At 40.6% G+C, this 15,133-nt stretch overlaps 1 protein-coding gene across 2 annotated transcripts; it reads right to left on the reverse strand.

Annotated features, from left to right (window-relative positions):
• Nucleotides 1–3,092: 3,092 nt before the first annotated feature.
• Nucleotides 3,093–10,746, reverse strand: asrgl1 (asparaginase and isoaspartyl peptidase 1). Of its 2 annotated transcripts, none has more exons than XM_037123889.1 (7): nucleotides 10,639–10,746; nucleotides 9,467–9,662; nucleotides 8,107–8,249; nucleotides 7,474–7,628; nucleotides 6,737–6,858; nucleotides 4,855–4,965; nucleotides 3,093–3,988 (listed from the first exon to the last, which is right to left on the reverse strand). In XM_037123889.1, exons 2-7 carry the CDS (start codon nucleotides 9,651–9,653, stop codon nucleotides 3,774–3,776), a joined length of 933 nt encoding a protein of 310 aa, XP_036979784.1. In that variant the 5' UTR covers nucleotides 9,654–9,662; nucleotides 10,639–10,746; the 3' UTR covers nucleotides 3,093–3,773. The 2 variants fall into 2 exon arrangements, with proteins under 2 accessions (XP_036979784.1, XP_036979783.1); XM_037123888.1 differs by having other exon boundaries at nucleotides 10,626–10,734.
• Between the last annotated feature and the right edge of the window lie 4,387 nt (nucleotides 10,747–15,133).

A 15,133-nucleotide genomic window follows, 5' to 3' on the forward strand; every position in this document is an offset into this window, starting at 1 on the left:
AAATATGTGCAGTGACAGTGACACAATGAGGTTGCACAAAATACAATGTTGCGTCTAATGTAAGTAAACACAGGCCGAGTTGTCCCATGTGACACTCGCCATGGCCCACTTTTTAGCTTTCAGGGTTGGAGAGCCTTTGTCCCTGCGCTGTGTGCTGTCTGGGTAACCCTGGGCAAGCCCAAATCCTAACCCTGAACTGGCCCCTTGAAGAAGGGAGAGTCAGCCCAAATGTCCTCACTTCACAAACATTTCCTCGCTGTGAAGGATGAAGAGTCAAACTACTTCCCCTGACAGATACTGCATATCACGGGCAAGAACACACACACACACACACACACACACGTATCTCATGCTTTCAACCTGAAATGGCAGTACACATCAGTGCTGCTTGCCTTTTCCACTACCCTCATTACTGCTTTGTTTAGGACACAAACCTGAGCAGAAGCTACTGGTGTCACGATCAGAATGCAGATAAAATACCTCCAGGCTGAAGGAGTAAGTGTTTATACTCCAAGCACCAGAAGGATGTGGGGATTAGGTAAGAAGAGAGTTGACACTCAAAGCAGTGGTGGGAGGGAGTGACCTACAGAGGATATCCCACTCACATTTTACTGTAAGACACAATACCACAGTGTACAGCTTGATCACATCAGAGCAAAACAGGAAATCACCGTCATACCATCGTATGACAAGCAGCTGCTGTATCGAATGCAGTACGCGTAGCCTAAACATGTTCTTGTTTGCTCCGAGAATGCTGGGACGCTGTGGGAAATGTTAGTAAAAGCTGCAAGCGGACTGTGTTTCTGGGCTGGCGTAGTAATGTCCTTTACATAATCATGTTTACGTTACCCATGATCCTATTTACCTGTGAAACGTTCCAAACAGGTGCTTTTGGAGCAATGTACAACTCGTCCGGTCTTTTGTTGCCCCTGTGTCGACTTGTGTAGAACACGTTGCTGGCCTCAAATTCAATATGTGCATATGTTTATGAAAATCATCGTTCATCGTTCATTATCACATTCTGGGTTTTTATTATGTCATTGTAACTCTGGGGTTGCATCTGGGCCGTCCATGTTATTTCTGTTTTCAGCCACATGCACTGTAGCTGTGTGGGTCTTGGGGATGGCAGTGACGGTCAGAAGGCCTGTCCGTTTCAAAGCTTTCAACGTGAAAAAACAAAACTTCAATCTCTATAAAAGACCACGCAAGCGAAACAGTTTTTATATACAGTGTACATTACTGAAGGAAGACCCTGGGAGCTGAGGGTGGCATGTGTTAGCATATCTAAGCGTTCGTGTGTTTCGTATACACAGAGAAATGCAAACACGGCAGAGAGGAGACACAGGGAGGGAGGAGAGGAAACTGTAGGTCAGATTTCACTGATCCGGTGAAGTGGCAGAGAATCGATGACAGAATACAGATTCCTACTGACGAACTGGTGAAACTGGGGACGGTCATTGAAGTTGCTTTTCTGATGTTTATTATGGCAGTGGTATCTTAAAACCCGAGGGAAATAAACAAGAACCATCTGCATGTTTAGATACTTGTGGGGCAAGGACTAAGGAGGGGGTCTTCCACTTCATTTTTTTTCTTTTTTGTAAATTGGGTGAATTGACCCTTTAAGGTAACAGCGGTAGAGTAAAAGAAATGAAAATGCTTTTGTAGAAATTTAAGAGTAACAAACTGCAGGAACTTTAGTCAAAGGGATATCAAGTTGAGCCCAGCTTTTCCCTATAATTTTACAATCATGTAGAGCTTAAAGTTTCAAGCCACAACAGACACTTTGTTCACCTCAGTTATAACTGCTCATAGTCACTTCATGCAGTAATAACATTTATTGTAAAGAAAGGGTTTTACACTGCTGCCTTCTTTTCTCATTGGCCCTATCCTCCTTCCTGTTACTTCCATCTCCTGCCTCTCCAGCTATGCATATGCTGTATTATGCATGACTCTGAAGGTACTGCCATCATCAATGGCTGCCATCTTTCCGAAAAAATGCAGGAGCTGCGGTGACAAAAGCATCCTGAGGTCTGTCAGCAGTATAGGCGTGCTGTGGGAATCTAGCTAAAAGGGGGAAAAAATAAAAATAGCAGCTGATTCTCACCTCCTCAGCACCCAGAGTTTATTTATAACACTGCACTGCAAAGATGAATCTGATCACATACTGCGCTGCCTCCTGACACAGAGGGCACAAGCGTCCAATGACAATGCAGGGAAGTTATTGTGTCTGTAATCTCAAGTCTAAGACAAGTCCAAAATAGTGATGTACAAGTAGGCTGAAATGACCAGATGCAAACCTGTCTGTTGGAGAGAGACGCCTGCTGCACCCACCCAAGATGACTTTGGACTTTTACCAGGGAAGTAATTGTAAATCTCAATCAAGTCTGTTTTAATATATGCTAAAAAACAAAACGGCAGAAGGTTTGAGAGAAAGATAATTTCCCAGACAGGAGTTCTGACACTATGAGGAGTGTTTCAGCATTGATTTGTACAACAGCCCCTCCTACTGGATACAAAGTGCAACACACACTCAGAGCTTCTTAACACATCAGTTCACCTCTGCACACAGCCTTTCTGAGTAAATGAAGCATGAAACCCACAGCGTTCAGGGATTAAGGCATTTATTGTCGATAATCAGTGTTTTCAGAACACAAAGCTTCAGCATTGACATCCATCATCCGATCAGCAGCACCTCACAAATACTGGCTCTGGCTCGGTGACACGACATTGCTGCTGCAGAAAAACCACAGATTCTCTGTGACAACACCGAGGTGCAAATCCTCATTATCCATGAAATAATACAAATGTTATTACACAACTAAATGATGAATAACAAATATGATCAGATAATTTTCCACTTATTACTCCAACTTCTCAATCAAACATTCAGTCACTTACAAATCAAACTTACACAAAATATTGCGGTTTAATTTGTTTTATAATACTAGCTGTGTTGAAAAAAGCTTAAGTATAATCAATTTCCAATTCATTGATTATTAAAGTTAATAGACAATTATCAATTATGCCACTAACGGATGGATGTCTGAGCTTCCACCTGTCATTTAAGATGTAAAGCAGTTGTGCGTACATTGTGCGTACAAGTGGATTTTATTGATTTTTAATAAACATGATAAATTATTTTCACATTTACTCAAGTATTATATTTAGGTACACTTTTAAGGCTTTGCGGCTCCATTCATTTATTTTACTGGCAATAACAATATGACTTTTAAGTACTTTTATTACAACACTGTATTTAAATGAATTTAAACTTTGGCATGAAAGACAGATCCATAAACGTAGCTGACATATTTAGACATATTATTTAGCCGGGGGCTAAAAACATGTTTGATGTTGATCCAACATTTTTTTCTGTTTTATTTTTCCAGCCACTTTTGTGTCATATTGTTGTTTGATGATGAGTTCATCACAACACATCTCCAGGTCGGAGGACAGTGAGCTCCTGCTGCAGCAGCTAGATTTCCAGATGTGGTCTCTACAGTCCTGTCAGGGTCTATTTCAGGGGGAGCAGGGGAAAAAGCTGCCTGCATGCTGGTGGTAATTTCATGAAGGGTGGTAATGGGGATAATCAGTAGAGCCTTCCTCTGTGTTTCTTCCAAGATTGTGCACTCACACCTCTCTCTCTGCATCGTTCACTATCATTTGTGTTAGTATTAAGTATTTTTATATTTATTCTTGTAGCATATGATTTTGTCCCATTTGTGCAAAATTTCAGCCTAAAAAAAGAAAAGAAGAACGACTTGTATTTCCTGTCAGTGTTGAACATCGATGCTCTGGGTGAAATTTTCCCCTTTGTACAGGCCGTAGTGCAGGGTATCCTTCTGGGCTGCAGCCCACGCCATCTGCCGGCTGGAGAAGCGAGCAGCCCAGTGTCCTTGAGGGTCCACTGTGATCACCCCACCCAGCCCTTCCGCTCTGATCTTCATACAGGCCAGGCCTAAATCACTGGCTGCCTCTACTGACTGACCTGAGAACAGAAGGGACAAGACATGTAGTCCAATAAACACTGAAGTAAAGGCTCCGAGCCTGGCTGATGACTGGCGGCTAACCTGCTCCCCTGCTCTGTCCACTAGGACAGAATGTTAAGCAAAGTCAGGATCCTATCAACAAGTTTCCTGGGGATGTTACTGGGGAAACATTTAGGACATGTAATTAATGTAAGGCATAAATAAGCTGATGGAAAAAGAACCAAAGTACCTGCCCGTCACTACAGTCGCAGCAGGACTGTGGCAGCAGCAGCTGCTTTTTAAAACTCTTTGCTTTCAGAGAGAATCTTCCTGTAGGTAGCCATTTTTTAAGGTTGGTTACCGCACAGCGATGTGACAACCCCTCAAGACTGAGCAATAGCACCCTGCCATGTTACCATCGCAAGTACCAGCTGCGGTTAAAATAGAGGATGCAGCCATTTGCGCAAGTTATCATTACTTGGGTTCGATGTACAGTAATCCAGAATAATTTATTCAGATTTATATTAGGTATTTAATACTACAATTATAATAATAACTGTCTCTGGGGGAAGGGTGATATCGGCTGAGTATGACTTGGTTACACTACATGGCATTCAAGTCGTTGTACTGTTCACTCGCTCACCAGCCAGCCTCTAATCTTTTGTGAGTGATCTCCAAAATCTGTTGGCAAGTGGAAAATCAGGGTTTAATTCCTGCAGTGTGAACTTAGATTTATCCTGCTCTCTGCCTTTTCCTGCGCCTAACTCTCATTATTATAACTGCCTTTAGAAATCAAACTTAACTAAACTACCCCACCGTGCATGCATTACATGTAACAATTGTGTGCGTGTGTGTGTGCACGTGTGTTTGTGTGTGTGTGTGTTACCTTGCTCCATCTGATACAGGATGTGTTTGGCTAGAACAACCTTCATGATGGCTTCTCCGTGGCCTGTAGTTGAGACTGCTCCCACCGTGTTGTCAGCATAACCTCCACACCCTGACACACACACACACACACACACACACACACACACTTAAAGTTTCACTGTAAGGTGACGTTCAGGTGGATCTGGCAGTACAGTGAGCTACAAACTGAAACACACTGTGGTAAATGGGGAGAATAGGGAAATTCACTCAAGACACAGCAGTTGGTTTTAGGGTGCTGTTACACATCAATTTCACTAGAGGGGACAGTAATGCATCAACTCTTTTTCTCTTGAAATAATTTGTAGCAATTTAAGCAAATTTTGACACTTAATTAATCACTGATCAAAGCTACGATTTAGTCATGTCAGAATATTCTAATTTTCCATTCTGGCACCATTACTATTGAAGAGGAGCAGCAGTTAAAGACCTCCGGACTTCAACAGCATACAAGCTATGATTAACAGACAGTGACCAAAACAGGTTCCCTGTCATTTAGACAGTTTGGTTCAAATCATCTGTGAGTTTGTGTGTTAATTTTTTATCTTAAACAGATAGCCTCTGTTGTTAAAGCCAGATGTCTGTTTCAGAGAGTGAGGCTGTGACTTGGCCACTGACTCATGACAGTCTAATCACTCATTTACTGATAGTGACAGATTAGACAGGGCTGAAGCGGCCAAAACCCGCTTGCTGTTGTTTACTAAAGCTCAGTTTGAAACAACTGTATTGATGATTCAGCCCCCGCCATACCAATCTATACTTATCTTCTCAAATTACATATTACTCATGCAACATTAGGGTTATTGGTATAAGCCAGTGAGCGTTGTGGCTCTAACATAATGAATATCTGTTGGTATTAAACCGGTTGTTCGCTGGAAGTCCCTTCGACCAGATTCCAAAAGCATTTGACATGATGCAACCTTTTTTCTGTAAACGTGTCAGGATTGTTGTATGGTGTGTAGTTAGCAAAAATAGAGCTCTGATGTTGTGTTTCAATTAACATGTTTTTGAGTCATTTTGAAGTATCACATTTGAAACAAGATAATTCCTGACTCTTACGCGAGTCCGTTTTTTATGTCATTTTTGAAAAAGAGTGCATGCACTTAGGAGATGGAAACACCTTTTCCAAGAAAAGTTCTGACAGTGAACATTTGAATCACATGACTTATCAGCTGTTTCTTCGAGAGAAGAAGAAGCTGTGTCTCATTCCAACATTCCCTCATAGATGGTGAAGATGTTCGGTTTTGTTTCTTTTTCTTTTTTGACAGTCAGTCAGTTGGCAGCTGGTTTTGTTAATGTTTCTCATCCTCTTCTTATTCTTCTAGCCTCTATAACAGCTCTTGGCATAGCCTAGTTTATTAGTTTCAAACTGTTTCATGGAAAAAACATCTACTTTGCATTTTTTCTTTGCAGGTAGAAGATGGTGAAGACAGATAAGAGTTAGAATGTTCTGCTGGAAAACCTTGGGTCCTGCTGTTGCTGCACTTGATACCCTCCGCCCACCCAAACACTATTGCAGCCCAAGTACACCAGACACCATGGAACACCTTTGATGGGAGGGAGCCGAGTCCAATTCATAAAGGGGCCTCTGTGGATCCGACTTGTTCCAGCAGGACTAATGAATGCTCACGCAGATTTAAGATCTGGGGAACTTGAAGGCTACTTCAGTGCCTTAAACTCGTTGTCACGTTCCTTGGCCCCTGCTGTTGAAGGCCACTGCCATGAGGTGGTGTGGTGTTTGGAGGGGTAGTGTGTGTCAAGTGTACAAAAGGTTTCCCAGCATTGTAACAAATTTAATATTATTCGTAACTGTTAGTCTTTTTATTGTGCGTGTGATGACTGACCTATGCAGGGTGTGTCGCCCACTCGTCCCTCCATCTTGTTCAGGATCCCACCAGTGGAAGTTGCACAAGCAACGTTGCCCTGGCTATCGACTGCCACTGCTCCAACCGTGCCCATCTTCCCCCTACACAACAAAACACAGAGGGTCAGCAGAATCATGCTTGGATGTAGTAACCTGGTTACCCAGTTATTCCAAGCTGAAGCCAGATTGAGGAACACTCCAGCAAAGAAAGCTTTATCTTGAGTATCAGCTCCTCACTGCTGGTAGGCTAAGAAAGGCATGTGTCTCACTCTTTAGTGGAGAGTGCAGCTGTAACAATGATGACCCAGAGTCAAAGCAAAGAAAAAAACTTGTCCAAACATCATAGAAGCGTCTCAAATTACTGCAGCTGCATAAGTCAGCTCTAACATCTCCAATAAATCTTTACTACATCAGGAGAAACTGAGATATGAGGAATTAACACCGCGACAAATGTGAAGACGAAGAGGCTTCAAGAAGAGTTTTGAGGAAGAAATGCGTCAGGTGTATCCTATTTTATTTCCGGACGGCAACACCGATTCAACACCCCTTGGCCAACTGATCTGGTGAGACACTGAAAGGATTGATTGCTGCTCCTCATAAGTAATTGCAGTCTGGAGAGACTGAAGAAGCTGCTTACAGAGCGAAGTACAACAACAGCTCATTTCTAATGGACGACAGCTCTTTCGGAACAAAGCTTTAAATAATGTTACGTCTCACATTTGGCACTCCACAGGGTTGGCATCAGGTGCCAGGTTCTTCCTCCACCGCATGCGGGAGTACTCAGTGATGAGGGACTCTTGGGGCACCTCAGGGACACCCATGGACTGGGCGAACTGTTTGGCACCTTCAGCTGTCAGACACAGGTGACTTGTCTGAAAAAGCGATCAAAGTTCACATCAATAAAAACACACCTATAAACTATGACAAAGCCTTGTTGTACTTGGAGAGCAATTAATGTGTTTTAAGGTCACTTTTCAAACTCCGATTGCAATACAAAAGGTTCTTCTTTGTTGCTTTATGATTGCACTGCAAACTGCAAAGAATCTCTTAGCATTAGCAACGTTTAGACAAAGGTCTGAATTAAATAAAAATAATATTCTTAAATCCTGCAGAACAGGAAAAGACCAATATATGCTACTGCATCTGAATGTTAAGTATCATCGTTGCATCATGCTTTCAGTAGTAGTAGTTGCAGAATCATCATAAAGCTTGTACACTACCGACTGTTCTGTCAACACTGGAGTGTATACATATAGAACCTGTGGTTGCACATACAGTGTGTTTATCCTTTTGTGTGTGTGTGTGTGTGCATTGTTATGCATTGACCATTCTATAATTACATGCACATACCTTGTCCATAACCAGTCTTGCTAATTGGATAGGGTTAGCTATATTGCGTACAGCAGACACGGCACCACTACCCAGTGTTTTCCCCTCCATCACAAAGGCATCCATCTCCACATCTCCTTTGACGTTGAGTACTGACCCGCAACCTGAAATAAGATTCGATAAAATGATAAACTAGAGTCTTGACTTCTGGGACAAACTCCTAACTTTTTCATTTAGGTGCACCCGGACGTAATTCAGGTGCAACTAAAAATGCATTTTAATTTAATTTTTTCATATATCATGTAAATGACTGTAAACAGGAATAAGTGCACAAAAACAAGTTTTCCCCTATTTAAATCACAACCCTAACACATACAACAAGAAACTGCGATAACCTCATTTGTTTAAAAAATACACTACGTTGATGATTAAATTTTGGGTGTACCGGTGTGAATGTGAATGTTTAGTCCCACTTGACAGATTTTTGGGCTCATATGCAACCAAATGAGTTGCACCCTGGACCACTTAAGTGTTTCTATCATTTATTTAACCTGGTAAAAAAAAATTAAATTAAAAAAAAATAAAAAATTCTCAGAGTGGTCTGGCCAAGAGGCAAATATACTGTAGACATGCAGTTACACTACAAATACGTGAGCACAGTATCCGACTAAATGAAATACAAGATCAGGGTAAACAAAAAAATCCTCATGCTCTCTTCCTTTCTTCTTCAATTTCATGTCCTTCTGAAAGTTTTTCCAGGAAGAAGGGACAGCGTATTAAAGAGCTGTTTTGGTTAATTCTGCTCCATCTCTGGGCCATGGACAGATTTTTATATTAAAACCCACCAATGAGAACGTCTGTGGACAGCGATGGCCATTTAGCAGCAGTGTACACAGCACAGTGGCACCTCTCCACTGTTTGGTAACAGCTATGGACTGGACCAAAGTGTTGGGCATAGTGACAGAAAATGAAACAGCTAACCAACAGCAACTCCATTCAATAGTTGGGCAAAAGTAAATGAGCTAGAAATAAGTGTATTGCAGATGGAGGGTATTATTAATAATGAGGCATAAAACTCCAAACTCTCAAGGACAAAAAAAGAACACAGCATAACCATCTTAGTCAAAGACAAAAGAGGGAAATACATAATCCATGACAACATGCACAAATATGGTGAAAAGTGTCTGAGGATAATTTACAGACATATTAAGTTATTAATATGCTAGACAGAACATGGACAAATATGTGTCATATATGCAGACTTGGATATGTTGATGACTACACTGACACCTTATCGACAGTCCAGATGGAAGAACGATGCAGCACACGTAAGAAAAGTGATTTTACGTTGCACAAACAGTAGTGTGTGTTTTCACGTAACCTGCATTGAAGGCGGGGTTGTTCTCCAGATGAGTCACAGCCTCGACCACAGCGTCCATGCTGCTGCCTCCCCCCCGGAGGACGACGTACCCTGCTCGGACCGCCGAGGTCACCCCCGAGGTGGACAGTTCTGCCCGCTCCTTCGGGATATGACCCGCCCCGCCATGGACCACCACCACTGGCAACATGTCAATCACCTGAGCAGGAAATGTGAACAGACAGATGCAGACACTAGTTTTAAAGTGGCTATAAGTGACATGAAGGATGGGAGTGTAACTCCCTGCCTCTGTTTGCTCCTATGTCATGATTCCTAATTAACACTTTCAAATAAGGTCTAATTAATCTTTAAGTGCAGAAAAATTGCAGGTCACCAGAAACGACAGTTAATAAATGTCAAAGCTCTGGGTATCTTTAACTATCTGAAACATGTCATGTCACCTTGCAGCAGTTTGCTAACTGTTTCTGTTAGTCATCAGTGTGAAAACTTTTACATTCTCAACTGCCTCTGAGTTACAGTTTACAGTTACAGTTTCTCATATATTGCTGTACAGTACATGTATATATATATAATACCCAGAAGACAAAGTTATTGAACATTATACATTACTAACTGGTGAAATAGTTGTCTCATACCTCTGAGTAGTTTTTTAATACCACAGTCTGTTATCACAGTTATGACAGAAGTCCTGATACTAACTTACTCCTCTGGGCTGGTGGGTAAGATTGACTGAAAGGCAAGTCGATAACTCGGTATCTGAAGCAGCTTCATCACAGAGAAACGTGTGAGGGTGGAATCACGTGTTCTGTGACTCTATTTACTGACGCTGTTTGAATGAACGTTTAACATTGAGTCATATTAACTCGGGTAATATTGAACCAGTGGACTGAAGCAGTTCCAGGACATGTTCGATAATAATGATATTACTAATAAAATGAGCTAATATCTTTGCCTGCGGTCAGTACTCAAACTCGCTGTCTCTCTCGTTGAGCTTATGTTGTGTTTGAGCCGAGGCGCATTAGAAAAAGCAAGACCGTGAGGGGCAGAGCGGTTCCAGCCAGCTTGCTAAACTGCGGACAGCCAAGACTGGAAACGAGCCGGGGCTACATGTCAAATTCAACAATGCACTCAATTATTCATTATATAAAAATTCTCACTGCACCTGCTGTACATACCCTGAGAGTTGTCCTGTTTGCATGCAGCTTTATTTTGACTGCCGTCCGGAGAGATTGAGCGCGTTTATTGACTGCAAGTGTCGTAAAGTTCAAGAGAACCAAACAGCACTTCCGGGATATGACAGTAACCGTTTGGAATATTTTCAAAATAAAATCCTGTCTCTCTGCACAACCTGCAGCAGACTACTTTCAACTTTTATTATGATATGCTAAATGCTAAAAATATATATACATATCTGTAAAATATTTTCAAAAAACAGGACGCATTTCTGTTATGCTCTTTTAGGCAAATGAGAAAATCAATTTAAAGACATGTAAAGACATGTATATTACTACATGATTTACACTGAATATGGTATATAATATACATAATAATACATATACTAATAACAACAATAAAGTGATGATAATAACTGGCTAACTGCGTTCCATTTTCATGGCACTGTTTTTTTTGTTGTTGTTGTTGTTGTTTTTGTCTGTTTGTTTTTAAATATACAGGGTAAATCTTACCCATGCTAATCAAATACAAAGAAAGCTAAGCACATTGGACTGAAAGTTGAACATTATATTCAAGCAACCAGTGGTGAAAAAAGAAAAAGGAAAAAAAGTTGAGTAAGTGGTTGTTGTAGTCCCATTACACTTCATACAAAACTGAAAATCTTTTTCAAAAACACATAAAAGTGTACAAGAATGTGGTGTTATTAAGTTTGTGTGAGCAGGAAGGGCCTGAACACACAGCCAAGGCAGGTTTTGGTATTAAGTCAGTCCAAATTGTGTGGGGTGTGCTTGTGAAGAAGTCCAATGTCAAGATGGAGAGTGTGGTACCAAAGCCCAGAGGGCTTAGTTAGACCATCAGTTTCATAGGGAGATTGTATTGAACGCTAAGCTAAAATCCCGCAAAGAAACATTCTGATATGGATCTGTTGGTTCTGAATGCATACCTGTGAGGGTCCGGACAGGCTGGGATGTCACCTTCAATATCAGACCCCACATGTCTACTCATGTCCACTCACAGAGGATGCTTCTCAGATCTGCCGTAAATACTCACAGTGGTGGGCCTTTTCTCAAATACCTTTTAGTGCGCTATAGGTTTTGAAAAGCGGACCTGATACTGTTCACAGAACATCCTGCAACTCCTCATTTAAACAGATCACATTCTACTTACATTATACTGTCTTTGGTCTATCAATCAGTTTGGAAAGTGCGGACATTTCCATCTTCTTCACCATTGCAGCATTACTGGAGGAGGGGACAGCTCTATGCTGTCTCATGGAAGTGAGACATCCACAAGCAAGTAACTTACTGAAATGAGAAAGTTGTAGTTGGATGTGTAAACTATTCGGCTTGCTCCCTGAAGACTGCTGCCCTAAATAGGAACCTCCTTTAGGCTGAGTCAGAGCTGTTGAGCAAGTATGCGTTGTTGCATATGCGCCTGCAGTAATGTTCAGGATATTGTTTGTTGGTTTGGACGTGTTGTTAGACGATGATGATGACGATGAAGGGTTTGTGCTGAGCCCGTCTTGTCTTTATTCTTCATGCCTATTCTCCCAAAATGCTACTGGCTCCAGATTTGCACTTACTAATGCTCTCAGTACACTTCTCCCCTCGCACTGTAACGCTGTCCAGTGAGCTGACCATGGTTCTGAAATATGAACATAGACTTAGGAGCCGATATGACATTCCTCTGTGAACTCGCACAGATGCTGTCTGACCTGGACTCAGCTGATTTACACCACGGTGTGTAGGATCCCGTAGGGTCCCCTGGGGGTTCCAGAAAGAAATGTGGCAGAGTCTAATTTTGGTACAGGATCCCATTAGCTGTCAATTTCAAAATCGCAATGGTTTGTGTGACGCATCTGAATAGTGCATTGTAACATTTAGGAAACCCCTCCCAAGACCACACAGCCCATAATTAAAATGTTGCACACTGACATACTGTAAATGTCACCCTAAAGCCATATGTGTGCATGACGATGTGGTAAACCTCAGGCTCCCTTCTGATTGTTTTACAGCGTGAGGAAGTCGTGTGTTTGTGTGTGTGTGTGTGTGTGTGTGTGTGTGTGTGTGTGTGTGTGTGTGTGTGTGTGTGTGTGTGTGTGTGTGTGTGCTGGAAGGATGGATAAGGAGGAAGGACAGGAGGAAGGAGCGGAGGGAGAGGAGAGAGAGAGAGAGAGAGAGAGAGAGAGAGAGAGAGAGAGAGAGAGAGAGGGTGGGAGGAAGGAGAAAAAAAAGGGGGATGCGCGTCATTCTAACACGCAATCATTGGTGGGAGAGAGGAGGAGGAGGAGGAGAGTGCACACTCTCACTGCAAAGGGTTTCAGACGACACTACAACATGGTTCCTTAGGCTTGCATTCATATTTTTCTAACACACAGCTTTGCATTCATCACTTGATTTTGACCCACTTCATTTACAAAGGTACATATAAAATGCACATTTCCTTTTTGGAGGTTTTTCCACATACATTTTCCATTGACATATCACTTTACACTTTTTTATTCTGCAATATTTACTTTTTTTGTTGGCTGCAATTATGTTCTACTTTTATTCTACTTGTGCTCTATTGTCCTTGACACATTTAAATTATGTTTGGGGTATGATAGAGAGATTCCAGAGTATTCTTTTCTTTGCTTTTTCTATTAAATGATTCTTCAAGTACCACACCACACACTATGCAACTGGATCCCTTACTTACAACCATAAATACATACTAATGTACACTGTAATGAATTGCTGTATATTTACAGTGGATTTACAACAGTATCCTATTGTATTTTATAACAATTGTAAAATAATGTTAAATATTAATCTCTCACATATAAATTAACAGTTAAATCAGTCATTTAACAATTACAGTAGATAACTGTAATTTAACTGCATAAAACTGTATTTGTAATGCATTGCTGCAAATTTACAGTGAATTACAACAGTATCTTGCTGTATTTTAAAATAATTGTAAAATAATGTTAAACAATATCATTCTTTAATCCCTTCTCAAGTTCAGTCATTATCCATCAGCATATTACTGATGATTGCTGGCTTATTTTCTGTTTTGACGATAACAGTCGATAACAGTTAGTCTTTCATATTTTTATATTTTACCAGAGATGTTGTGTTGTATTCAGTGTCTGAGTTTATGCTTATTAGTTCAGTAAAACTTGTCACTAATGATTTTATTGGAGACAGTGTCTTCCAAATGTGGTAATGCAATACCTTTTCATTTTTGTAATACAAACATTCTCAGTGTTACTAATCTTACAAAGTCTGCTGTACAAATGAGCACTTTGTAATAAACTACAGCAATGTTATGCAATGTATGTTCTATTGTGTTCTATACTAGGGTTCTCGAACTTATTACTTAAAGGTCTGCATCTGATTTTTATTCAAGGTCAGAGGTTAGGAAAAATTGGCAATAGCAACAACATTTAATAAATTCAGTTACGATTATGTCTCTTCATTGAGCCAGCATGCATAGAAAACCTATGTTGATGATAGAAACTGAGGCAGACACAGCTCAGGCAGTTTGGTAGTCGTTATTAAGTTCAATAAGTTAAGTTAAATTAGTTCAGTTCAACAAATCAGTTGAATAAATTTAGCGGTGTTAGAGTGCTCCGTTCTGTGACTTCTGGATCTTGGTTCTTGAAAACAGCATCAGAGTGAGCACTCGTTGTACTGTCCACGCTTTGCTACTCTCCTCCTCGGTGTCCTCCGCTAGCTTATCCTGCTACTTTTCTTCAGCTGAGCAGAGACAGATGAACAGTGATAAAAGCATGTTGTTGCTGAATGTGTTTCTGATCCACTCTAAGCACTAGAAGGCAAGACATTAGTGAAATACAAGTGAAATACTGTGAGTTTATTGTAGGACTTTTGGATGTTGACTGGCTGTTTGGATGAATGTGGTAGCCTAGGGCTGGGTATTTGAGAAGCCCTGCATACTTTGTTTTTAAATTGGTGAGGATTTATACGAATGCAAAAATAACAGATTTGATAACACACTGGCATATACTGTAAAATTACCACAACCCACACTTCTCCTACTGTACTTTATTGTAATCTGAAATACGGTAATATACTGTTAAATAAATGATGGTAGATGCGCTGTAAAATTACCATAACCCAGTTATCCTACCATCATGTACTGTTATCCAAAAAATGGTATTATACTGTTAGATAAATTGCGGTAGATGCACTGTAAAATAACTACGACACCCACCATTATTCTACAGTCAGATACTGTAATCCAAAAAATGGTATTATACTGTTAAAATAGTTGCATTGTAAAATAAAAGTAAAATACTGGCGTCCCTGCTGCTAGTATTTTACTGTTTTTTTTACAGTGAAATTCTTTACAGTGTAGAGATATAATGAGAACGTAATTGATTTACAGTAACTGCAATATATTAAGGCGTTTTAATTGATTTCCTGCATGGTTTAAGAGGTGTTTAAGATGGAAAATAAAATGAATGTTAATGTAATATCTTAAAGGGGCCTTAGT

The sequence above is a fragment of the Acanthopagrus latus genome, chromosome 15 (assembly GCF_904848185.1).
Source record: "Acanthopagrus latus isolate v.2019 chromosome 15, fAcaLat1.1, whole genome shotgun sequence".
NCBI lineage: Eukaryota > Metazoa > Chordata > Actinopteri > Spariformes > Sparidae > Acanthopagrus > Acanthopagrus latus.